Source organism: Schistocerca serialis, chromosome 6 (assembly GCF_023864345.2).
Source record: "Schistocerca serialis cubense isolate TAMUIC-IGC-003099 chromosome 6, iqSchSeri2.2, whole genome shotgun sequence".
NCBI lineage: Eukaryota > Metazoa > Arthropoda > Insecta > Orthoptera > Acrididae > Schistocerca > Schistocerca serialis.
Genome location: NC_064643.1, coordinates 338,306,515 through 338,319,019, shown reverse-complemented (window position 1 = coordinate 338,319,019; position 12,505 = coordinate 338,306,515). Strand labels below are relative to the sequence as shown.

Below are 12,505 nucleotides of genomic sequence, written 5' to 3'. Positions count from 1 at the left end.
GTCAGCCTTTTTTGGCAGGCTTCAGCATTTGGCTGATGCTAATGGCTTTCTTTTCCAAAAATGATATTTTTACCTACATGAGAAATTAGTTGAAAGCATTAAGCTGGAGAACATGAATGAATAAGAGTTATATAATGTGTTAATTCCCATTTTCCAAAAGCTGGCAATTATTATTACAGCAAAAGAAGCTGGACTTAAAAACCACTGTTCTCTGTAGGGAAGACTAAGGAATAAAAGTAAAGCTATTAATAAGGGATAAATACAGATGAAAATAATTATACTGTACTCTCATAGACACTGTAGAGATGATAACTCTTCTGTCAAACCTGTTCATGACTCTAAGAAAAAAGTGTATATCTGAACTGGTGCAAATTATAAAACTCTTGAAAACAGGTTGTTTCTTTAATAAACACTGAAAACTTTAACAACTGCTATAAACTTGACAACATATCAGTGCTGTGTTAACAAATGCATTACAAATTCTTTCTATACGTCTTGTTGGCCATCAAAATAAATGCAATTGGCACGAGTTTCTGGCTCAATTTTGGTCTTTCTTTCCTTGTCAATCTTTTTCCTGAAGTACATGCATCCAGAGACTGTCTACTATGTCTTGATGGGTACTGTCTTCATTGGCTGCACACCTAAAGACTGTGCGAGTTCAAGCTGAAAAAACAAGAAAAATTTTAATTCTAATTTTTGAGTTAATGAGGAAGGTAATAATATCACTAAGTAGCATATACTGAGCATGAATGTGTTGTAAGAGTGGAATATAGGTACTTCCGCCGATCACATCTTGTCATTTACACTGAGTCACCAAAATTTTCTGAGAATATGAATATTCTAACTGAATTAATTTCTGCTACTTGGTGCTCTTTCATGTGTACTTCAATTGGCCATGAGTGTCCATATGTTAGCTGGTTTCTTCATAATTTGCCCATTACATCAAATTTTGAAATGGCTATTTGAATGGGAGAAAGGTCTGCATCAGTATTTATTTCTTTACTTTTTTTTTTAATTGAAGGAATTGAAGTTGAAACCCCCAAAATTTTAACAAAGACTTTTGATTAGTAAAACCAGGAACCAGTGGAAGACAGAAGATATGTTAGCCTCCTCACAAATCTGTGGGATCAGTTATCAAACAATGGAAACTCCAGGTAGAAATATCAACAATGTAGGAAAAGATAGATTGCTGCTTACCATAGTGGACTTAATGTGTCTTCTTTATGATAAATAGCAATCTATCTTTTCCAACATTGTTGAAGCAATTATTAAAGTGCTTGTAGTGATATGGTGTAGCAGGAGGTGGGTAATCCAAGGGGTTTATAATATTATGAGACATGTCTGTGCATTCAAGTTGGTGAACAGTCACATGACACACATTAATGGATTCAAATTGTTGAACTGAATATGTGACAAATGTCAGTGATGATGAATAAGACCACTGACAACAAATGTGTATTGAGCTTCAAGAAACACTTTAATAGGTGCAAAACAATCAGTGCAGCCATAATAAACAATGAGTCATTTGCAAGCTATTACAGTCCTGAATGTGAAACAGAAACTTTTCATCCATAGTTGAAAAAAAAATGTGCCAACATTGCTGCAACATCAAGACATTGCTGCAATACCAAGACTTTGCTAATATTTTATTTGACATTCGTAAGGTTGTCCCCACAGAATTCGTTCCACTTCACCATACTGTCACTGAAAAGGTTTTCTTTTGAGAAGACCAAAGAAAAGTATTTGGTAAAAGTACCGGTACTCTGAGAGATATAAAGACAATAAAATACATTATAAATTATTATTTAAGATTTTTGCTACTTATTATTTAAGATTTTTGCTACAAAAATCTGACACACTTTGGGTAGCTGTTAGCAGAGCATGATCAGAATGTGCTGGTGTTCATGATGATTAATATGAATAACAGTTGCATTGTTCATAATGTGTAATTTCACAGGAACATGTTCCATCACATACAAAGACCAAAGGAACAATAACACAAAGCTACTGCACACCTCATAGACAGCAATGACAAAGATAAAAATGGAGCCAGATTACCAACACTGCAACACTACCACTTAATCTGATGAAAATTTCAACTTGATAAGGGAAAGGTGTTGCTCCCGAGCAAGTGGTTTAGTTAATACATCAGCAGGCATTTCGTTTGACTGCTACAGTCTCACTTCCTTTTACACACTGTCTGATGAAGTGTCGTTTAGATGAAATGTCACTCTAGATCATAACACAGGATTTTTGATGGTCTAATAGAACTCTGGTTGTCATGAAAAATTATTATAGAATTTAAGTAGTTTAGGCTGCAACATCCTTCAGTTTTTTTGCCTTCCAAGGAAATAATATTTTTTGCCAACAGAAAAGCTATCCCATTTGTGACAACCCAGTAGTTACACCATCTACAAAATGTAAGTTAACATAACCAGTTACATGTAGATCTTTAAAATCTCCTTTGTTAAACACAATGCCATAATTCACAGTACCCTTGAGATAATGAAAGGCTTTTTTTGCTACTTTCCAATGCACACTAGTAATCTTACAATTATATTGGCTTAAAATACTAGCTGTATAAGATATATCAGGCCTTGTGTCAATACTACAACAAAAATACCACTAGTTCCTGATATTGCAGTTTAAATTCATCATCTTGCACATCCCAAAGCCTTAATGTAGCCCCCCCCCCACCCCACCCCACCGTGGGTGCTCCTGCAGGAGTACAATCAGACATATTAAAATGTTTCAGCACATCTGCAATATAGTCAAGTTTTAAACTAGATTTCTCTCAGCTTCTTGTTGTACATATGTCTAGGCAAGACTTTCCTTCTCCTAGATCCCTGCCACAACTAGTCTTTTATCACAATATTATTACAAAAAGACATAAAAATTGTCTACGTACAAAGTACCAATTGCAAGATTGTTAGGTGACCTTTTAATGAACATACAATTTTCATCAGTATTTGCAACATAACCAAGGTCTCAAAGTACAATTTTTGTCTTTTCATTCCACTGTCTAACTGACTGTTTTAAACTGTAAATGGCCATGTTTAGTTTACAGACCTTGCTTTCATTCCCTTTTGACATAAAACCATCTGGTTGTTTTGTGACAATGTTGTTCTCCAATTAGCCACGCAAAAAAGCAGTCTTAATATCAAAATGATAAATCTTAAGATCAAGATTTACAGCTACACTAGTGAGAGCTCTAAGGGTACTACATAATAAAATAATAATTTGGTTTATTAGCTTCCTGAAAAAATCTAAAGTGTCCGCATGAGGAGTAATATGTAGCAGGTCCCAAGTAACTGTTGCTACTATGGCAGCATGGTAGACTGTAGTCAGAACATACTATATTACTTATTTATTTCTATTGATTTATAATCGGTTTAAAGGTTATTAGTATTTGCAAGTAGGTAACAAGCCCATATGAGTTCTGATACCTTTTAAAACATCCTCCTTATGAGAGGTAGGCTTTGCAGCATTGGTAGTCAAAACATAATATATAGATTGTGAATGAATGTAAAGAAATAGATGCAAGACACAATTTCAAATCTTGTGCCAGGATTTGAAGAATTGTTGATGAAGAAGCAGACTTATCCTTCCCCCTGGTTTGCAAGAATAAAATGAAATACCATTAAAAGTTGATTAACATGTATTACATCAAAAGATAACAAAGACATAACTACTCTCATTCTTCTTTAAAAAAACTTGTGTTTATTTAACCTACATTTTGAGTTGCATTGGGTGTCATATGTGAAAGGAATCACAGCTGTTTATTTTCAGCTTAAGTAAGCCATGATCCAAAATGTTTGAAAACTGCTGGTCTATAACAAACTTCTGAGTATGTCCCTTAATGACATCTCTGAAAGCCTGAGAGTCTTTCACCCATCTGAAGTATCTTGCATACAAGGTGGAATAATTTTGTCACAGTTGGCTTTCCCAAAGATGTCAATAATTCTGAGGGAAATTCATCGAGTCCAGTGGACATCTTTCAACTTAGCTCTTTCAGTGCAGAGTCATATCCTTCTTGCCATATCATGTTTGCAACCTTATTTTCTCTGGTTCTCGTTGTCATAAGCTTTGTGCATCAATCTTTCATGATTTTCATATACCACTAGTCAATGCACAAGTACCTCAGTAATTAGATTTGCAATCCAAAGAGAGCTGTATTAGTGTCTATGTTGGAAGGTCTTACGAATAGGAAATTTTTTTATTGGAATGGTTGCTATCATACTATTAGTCATTTTTACTTTTACTTGATATTTTTGCAACTACACTGAAGAGCCAAAGAAAGTGGTACACCTGCCTCATATCATGTAGGGACCCCATGAGCATGCAGAAATGCCGCAACACAACATGGCATGGACTCGACTAATATCTGAAGTAGTGCTGGAGGGAATTGATACCATGAATCCTGCAGGACTGTCCATAAATCCATAAGAGTACAATGGGGTGCGGATCTCTTCTGAACAGCAAGGTGCAAGGCATCCCAGTTATGCTCAATAACGTTCATGTCTAGAGTTTGGTGGCCAGTGGAACTGTTTGAACTCAGAAGAGCATTCCTGGAGTTACACTGTAGCAGTTCTGGATGTCTGGCATGTTGCATTGTCCTGCTGGAATTGCCCAAGTCTGTCTGAATGCATAATGGACATGAATGGATGCAGGTGATCACACAAAATGCTTATGTACGTGTCACCTGTCAGAGTTGTATCTAGAGGTATGAGGGGTCCCATATCACTCCAACTGCACATGCCCACACCATTACAGAGCCTCCACCAGCTTGAACAGTCCCCTGCTGACATGCAGGGTCCATGGATTCATGAGGTTGTCTCCATATTCGTACATGTCCATCTGCTCGATACAATTTGAAATGAGACTTGTCTGACCAGGCAACACGTTTCCAGTCATCAACAGCCCAGTGTCAATACTGACAGGCCCAGGCATGGCATAAAGCTTTGTTTCGTGCTGTCATCAAGGGTACACGAGTGGGCCTTCGGCTCGAAGCCCATACTGATGATGTTCCATTGAATGATTCACAAGATGACGCTTGTTGATGGCCCAGCATTGAAATCTGTAGCATTTTGTGGAAGGGTTGCACTTCTGCCATGTTGAACTATTCTCTTCAATCATCATTGGTCCCGTTCTTGCAGGATCTTTTTCTGCCTGCAGCGATGTTGGAGATTTGATGTTTTAACGAATTCCTGATATTCACAGTACACTCATGAAGTAATCATATGGAAAAATCCCCACTTCGTCACTATCTCAGAAATGCTGTGTCCCATCACTCATGCACTGACTACAACACCACATTCAAACTGATTTAAATCTTGATAACCTCGCATTGTAGCAGCGGTAACCAATGTAACAACTGTGCCAGACACTTGTTGCCTTATATAGGCAATGCTGACCACAGCACCCTATTCTGCCTGTTTACATATCTCTGTACTTGAATATGCATACCTATACCAGTTTCTCTGGCACTTCTGAGTATAATTTTATGAGAGAATAATGCTTGTAAAAGTACTAACTCAAATGAAATGGAAAAAATTTACCAGATGTATGTGAATTTATTAGTTTTATGTGGCATCAATAAAATTCCATCCCTTTTAGCAATGTTTATTATGGATATAAATATGACATCACCAAAATGCATATTTCAAAATCTTGTCCTAAGTTATCATACACCCTAATGAACTTTTGTCTATTTTAAGAAGCAGATGTAGTCACAAACAAAAAATGAATAAATAATAGAGGGAAGACCTGGGTAAGTCCAGCATAGAATGGAGAGAGGGAGGAATTGCAGAAAAGTATGTTAGAAAAGGTGATGCTGGGTTAGAACCAATAGATAGATGCAGTGGTGGGCATGCTGGAAGGAACACAAGGAGAGATACAGGGAAGAGTATAGACTGAAGGACATAAGTCAGGAAAAAGACATAGGAGATAGGGAAACATTCCAAAGAGTTAGATGGTATGGATTACAGCAGGGTTTCATTTCCACCAGTTCCTCTGCCTACTTTTCTCAACTCCCATTCTATTTCCAATCCATTTTACTCTAGTCTCACTACAAGAGATTAATGCTACACATCTCTCTTCTATTCTGTGCCAGCCCTCTTTTTGGAATCAGTTCATATATCTTTCTCCTGATCTGTATCCTTCTCCTGAACTCTCCCACTAATTTCTCTCTCTATGCTCCTCCCAGCACATTCATCCTCCAACTTACACCCTGCACATTCCTACTTAATCCAACCCAGTGTTATTTTCCCAATCCTCCTCTTATGGTCCCACTCCATACCCTAGCATTTCTTCAACACCTACACCATTCAAAATTGCTGTTTGCTCCAATTAGACATGAGTAGTTGGTGTTTAATCGTGGTTCTTCACACACTTGTGAGTACTGATTTTTTCCACTAAACTCTTCACATTCACCTTCACACATGATGTGTATTTTGCAATTTACGAAAAAAAAAATGCAGTGAAATTATACAGTTCCTTGACGTACCAACAAACAACAAAATGGCATGTTCATATTAGAAGTGGAAATTAATTAAAACAAACAATAATGAAAAATCCAAGATTGCCCACTATACTTGCATCGCTAATCAGTACTTACATAAAGTACACTTCTGTCCTTAACTTTTGACTGCAGGAATCATCACCTGACATATCTCTGAATGCTGTTTTTTTTTCTTTTTGTTCCTTCATCCAACTCGCTTGTCTACAAATGTTTCTCATCATTATGTATGTAAAAATGTACAAGTGTGCACTCAAAAAATTTCAGCTTAAGCTTTCAGTAACTTAGTGTTTTCATACTGACCCACTGGCAGGGCACTTTGAGAGGGTGGGGAGGTAGCAAGAGAAAAATGTGGACCAGAGAGGGGCACTGGTACCAAGTGTAATGGGTTTTCATTACAGCCACCTGTGCAGGAGGAGAGCAAGAAAATCACCTCAGCCAATACAGTTGATATGGCTGTTACAAAAATATTCCATTTTTTCTATATGTGACACTGATGTTAGCAGAGGGTTGGGGTGGGGGGGAGAGAGCAGCATACATTCACTGCAGCCACTATGCTTGATCTAACAACTGTTTATAAAAATTCCTGATCCTAACATTTTACTGATATTAAAATCTTTGTGAGTTAACAGGATTCCTCAGGAGGCTCTGTTTCTACACCCATTACCTATCTTGAGGAATTGAAAATGTTTATCTTCAAAGAGCACTACAAAACTAGATATTAATTAGGACACATTTTGGTTGCTGATCTTCATTTTTAAGTATCATTCTTTGATTTTACCTTTCAAAATCACTCTCAGAAATGTAACATCATTAGTAGTTTCAGATCCTGATCTCACCAGGATAAATACACTGGAAAAATGTGACAAAGTCACAGAGCTTTGCTAATGAGCTAAATTTCCAGACTGACAGCTGAAAATAGTGCTAAGCTTCCAAACTCCAACATGGTTAATAAAGTGTGATGCAAGTAAATTGAGAACTGTATTTCTTATACATGCATGTTCTTGTTGTTGCTGTGGTATTCAGTCCTGAGACTGGTTTGATGCAGCTCTCCATGCTACTCTATCCTGGGCAAGTTGCTTCATCTTCCAGTATGTACTACAGCCTACATCCTTCTGAACCTGATTAGTGTTTTCATCTCTTGGTCTCCCTCTATGATCTTTACCCTCCACACTGCCCTCCAACACTAAATTGGTGATCCCTTGATGCCTCAGAACATGTCCTACCAACCGATCCCTTCTTCTAGTCAAGTTGTGCCACAAACTCCTCTTCTTCCCAATTCTATTCAATACCTCCTCATTAGTTATGTGATCTACCCATCTAATCTTCAGCATGCTTCTGTAGCACCACATTTCGAAAGCTTTATTCTCTTCTTGTCTAAACATGTTTCACTCCCATACGTGGCTACACTCCATACAAATACTTTCAGAAACGACTTCCTGACACTTAAATCTATACTCAATGTTAACAAATTTCTCTTCTTCAGAAACACTTTTCTTGCCATTGCCAGTCTACATTTTATATCTTCTCTACTTCGACCATCATCAGTTATTTTGCTCCCCAAATAGCAAAACTCATTTACTACTTTAAGTGTCCCATTTCCTAATCTAATTCCCTCACCATCACCCTAGTTAACTCGACTACATTCCATTATCCTTGTTTTGATTTTGTTGATGTTCATCTTATATCCTCCTTTCAAGACACTGTCCATTGCATTCAACTGCTCTTACAGGTCCTTTGCTGTCTCTGACAGAATTACAATGTCATCGGCAAACCTTAAAGTTGTTATTTCTTCTCCATGGATTTTAATACCTACTCTGAATTTTTCTTTTGTTTCCTTTACTGCTTGCTCAATATACAGACTGAATAACATTGGGGATAGTCATAGGGTCAGTATTGCCTCACATGTTCCAATATTTCTACGGAATCCAAACTGATCTTCCCCGAGGTCGGCTTCTACCAGTTTTTCCATTCGTCTGTAAAGAATTTGCGTTAGTATTTTGCAGCCGTGACTTATTAAACTGATAGTTTGGTAATTTTTACATCTGTCAACACCTGCTTTCTTTAGGATTGGAATTATTATATTCTTCTTTAAGTCTGAGGGTAATTTGCCTTTCCCATATATTTTGCTCACCAGATGGTAGAGTTTTGTCAGGACCGGCTCTCCCAAGGCTGCCAGTAGTTCTAATGGAATGTTGTCTACTCCCGGGGCCTTGTTTCGATTCAGGTCTTTCAGTGCTCTGTCAAACTCTTCACACAGTATCATATCTCCCATTTCATCTTCATCTACATCCTCTTCCATTTCCATAATATTGTCCTCAAGTACACTGCCCTTGTATACACCCTCTATATACTCCTTCCACCTTTCTGCTTTCCCTTCTTTGCTTAGAACTGGGTTTCCATCTGAGCTCTTGATATTCATACAAGTGGTCCTCTTTTCTCCAAAGGTCTCTTTAATTTTCCTGTAGGCAGTATCTATCTTACCCTTAGTGAGATAAACCTCTACATCCTTACATTTGTCCTCTAGCCATGCCTGCTTTGCCATTTTGCACTTCCTGTCGATCTCATTTTTGAGACGTTTGTATTCCTTTTTGCCTGCTTCACTTACTGCATTTTTATATTTTCTCCTTTCATCAATTAAATTCAATATTTCTTCTGTTACCCAAGGATTTCTACTAGCTCTCGTTGTTTTACCTACTTGATCCTCTGCTGCCTTCACTACTTCATCCTTCAAAGCTACCCATTATTCTTCTACTTTATTTCTTTCTCCCATTCCTGTCAATTGATCCCTTATGCTCTCCCTGAAACCCTGTACAACCTCTAGTTTACATGCATACATTTCCCATTTATGCTGAGTGCATCAAAAGTACTGCCAACAATCATACTGCCTCTCTCTCTCTCTCTCTCTCTCTCTCTCTCTCTCTCTCTCTCTCTCTCTCTCTCTCTCTCTCTCTTCATAAAGTGTTGGATCTACTCAGTAATTTTCATTGTTGATACAATATTATTTAGCCAAAAAAAAGCCGGGACATCTACTGGATTGAAGTTAATACTTTCTCAACGAAAATTTCCCTCAAATTCAACAATATAGTTGTTATATAAGGCATTCAGTACTAACCGATGCCTTGAGCTGGTTCTCATGGTATTGTATTCCTCCTTGTTTATCAACAAGTTTCATGTTATTCCTCTCAGGATCTCCTGGTACAAGAACTGGCTTGCTAGGATCAGCCTGAAAAATAAAAATTATAAACAACAACAACAACAACAATAACAATAATAATAACAATGATAATCTTTATGCGCCCATAACAACTTTACAGGCTTGAACATCAAATTCTTTGTATGTTTACAATGATGATATCATGCCAACCATATAATTAATATATAAAACACACAACAATTTAGAGACTACTGTATACATGTTTATGATCATTAACACACTGCAGTGTACAATACCAGTACTATTGGTAATGGAGTTCAGAAAACTTTTAGGGAGTATAAGAATTTTTTTAATTAAAAATCTGTGGCTACTTGCCCTTAAAAAGATTTCCACAGAGATGCTTCTTGTGTTTTGGTAATCTGTTACAGAACTGTCTTACAGCTGCCAGTAGTCTGTGTTCTATAGCTCTCTCGTTACTCAGTATAGTATGATAATCACACCTCGTTCATATGCCATCATTATGAATGTCTCTATTCATTCCAATTATTTCTTCAATCTCTGTTACATACTTAAGTGTAGTGTCTTAAGGGCATAAAATGAATACACAGTCAGTAAATTATACTCGTTGGTGTAGCCCCTACAGGATTGGTGTTTGCTTATAGAAGCATTTAGTGTAACTGCTCTCTCTTGAAGCCTGAAAATCGTACCCATGGGGACTGAGGGTACCCGAACTACATATCAATCCATACCAATACATAGCATAAGAATTGTATGGAGTTGTTATATTTGTGAGACATTTTAGCAAGTAAATATAGCAGCCAAACATTTTACAGGTGCAGCTGATACATCTGTTCCATGTAAGATGTGTATCAGTCACAATGCCTAAAAATTTATATTCATCAGATGTTTCAGCTGTAGATAGTGATTCAATGTTTATGTTCACTTGAGACTGGCAGTCTGGCCTCAGAAACCCGAGACACTGGTCACGTGTGTGTGAGCAGTGGTTGTGGTTGTGTGAATGTGTGTGTTTTCTACTTTATAAGAAGGCCTTTTGGCATAAATCCCTGACATGTAACAGTCTTTTTGTTGTGCCTGTCTATGACTTGGTATCTCCTGTATATGGTGAATAGCAATCTATCCTAATTTTTTCACTATTTCATTCTGGATTTTCCACTGTCTGAGATTCGGTGTACTTGTGCTTTAACAAGAACATCATCATGAAGCATTTACTTGAAGAATGTCATATATTTTTAAGTACAACATTATTTCAAAATAATTTCCTTGCACCAATGTGCACTCTTTTATTAAAGAAATACTTCAAGTTGTCTAAGAAAAATGTAATGAAATGTGTGTGGACTGAACGATTAAAGTACTCAGTAGTAAAGCTGATTCATAAAAAGGGAGAAAGGGATAATGCAGACAATTTTAGACCTATCTCTAAGCCATCAGTGTTTGGTAAAGTTATTGAAAAGACTGTGTATGTAAGGATAATTGATCATTTTATATCACACAATTTGCTGTCAAATGTACAGTTCGGCTTTAGAAGTTGTTTAACAACTGGAAACACTATATTCTCTTTTCTCTGCAAGGTACTGGATGGGTTAAACAAAAGGTTTTGAATGCTAGGCATTTTTTATTTAACTAAGGCGTTTGATTTTGTTGATCACAAATTATTGCTCCAGAAGTTGGACTTTGCAAGTGAGTCTAATCAAAAAACTGCTTTATTGAACCTCTTAGCAACTTTCAATGTAAAGGCTACTATAGAAACGCCAACACACATCACAAAAAACTCAGCCACAATCCTTGATCAAATATTTACTAATGTGCCCTTGAAACATACAACACAAACCCACAATACAGGCTTTGGGGACCACACAGCCCAAGAAATTAGTATAAGATTAGGAAAACCATTTAGTTCAACTGAATGTCTAACTACTACATCTAGGAAGTATAATGACCAGAATATACAACATTTCCTTAATGATCTGTGTAAAGAAACTTGGGAAGACATCTATGAATGTAAAAGTACAAATGATAAGTTCAACAAATTCTTAAATAGTTTTAGCTATTATTTTGAACTTTGCTTTCCACTCCATAAAAAGACAGTCACAAAAAAGGATCTGGAAATAAAATGGGTCACAACAGGGATACAAATATATGTGGAGAAAAAGAGACTACTTCATGAAATATCTAGACAGCACATCACATCCCCAGAATTTGATTCCTAGTTTAAGAATTACAAAAAGATTTTAACTAAAGTCATAAAAGACGCAAAAAGAATGGCAAATAGTTCCTTTATAGCAAATGCACAAAATAAAATGAAAGCCATATGGAAGATCGTAAGACATGAAACAGGAGTAAAACGGAGAGAATACCATAATATCAATCTGAATGAAAACACTTTTGTTATATCTGATCCCCAGCACATAGCAAATAATTTTAACTCATATTTTCTGAGGCAGCTGATATTCTGGTGAAGCAAAACTTTCAAAATGCTGTCACTGCAAATCAGATTAAAACTATCCTTAGTAACAAGTCTCTCTTCCTACACCCAACAAATGAGCAGGAAATGCTAAAAACAATAGGGGAGCTAAACTGACAACATACCAGACCATATCATTAAAAAATGTGTACCCTTAGTAGTTAAGCTCATGGTAGACACATGCAATAGTTAACTTTCTCAGAGAATCTTCTCAGAAAGGTTAAAAATAGCTAAAGTGAAGCCATTGTTAAAAAAGGGTGAAGAAACAGATATAACAAATTATAGGCCAGTCTCTCTACTATCTGTTTTTTCTAAAATAATTGAAAAAATCTTTTATAAAAGGCTCGTA

The 12,505-nt window shown here is 36.6% G+C and overlaps 1 protein-coding gene across 2 annotated transcripts in view; it reads right to left on the bottom strand.

Moving 5' to 3' along the window:
• Positions 1-381: 381 nt before the first annotated feature.
• Positions 382-12,505, bottom strand: part of LOC126484310 (uncharacterized oxidoreductase YjmC-like) — a 245,325-nt gene continuing 233,201 nt past the window's right edge. For both annotated transcript variants that reach the window (XM_050107744.1, XM_050107745.1), the window contains exons 9-10: positions 9,633-9,743; positions 382-663 (exon numbers count right to left, since the gene is read on the bottom strand). In XM_050107744.1, coding sequence (XP_049963701.1) covers positions 604-663; positions 9,633-9,743 — 171 coding nt within the window. In that variant the 3' untranslated portion in view covers positions 382-603. The remainder of the gene's footprint in view (positions 664-9,632; positions 9,744-12,505) is intronic.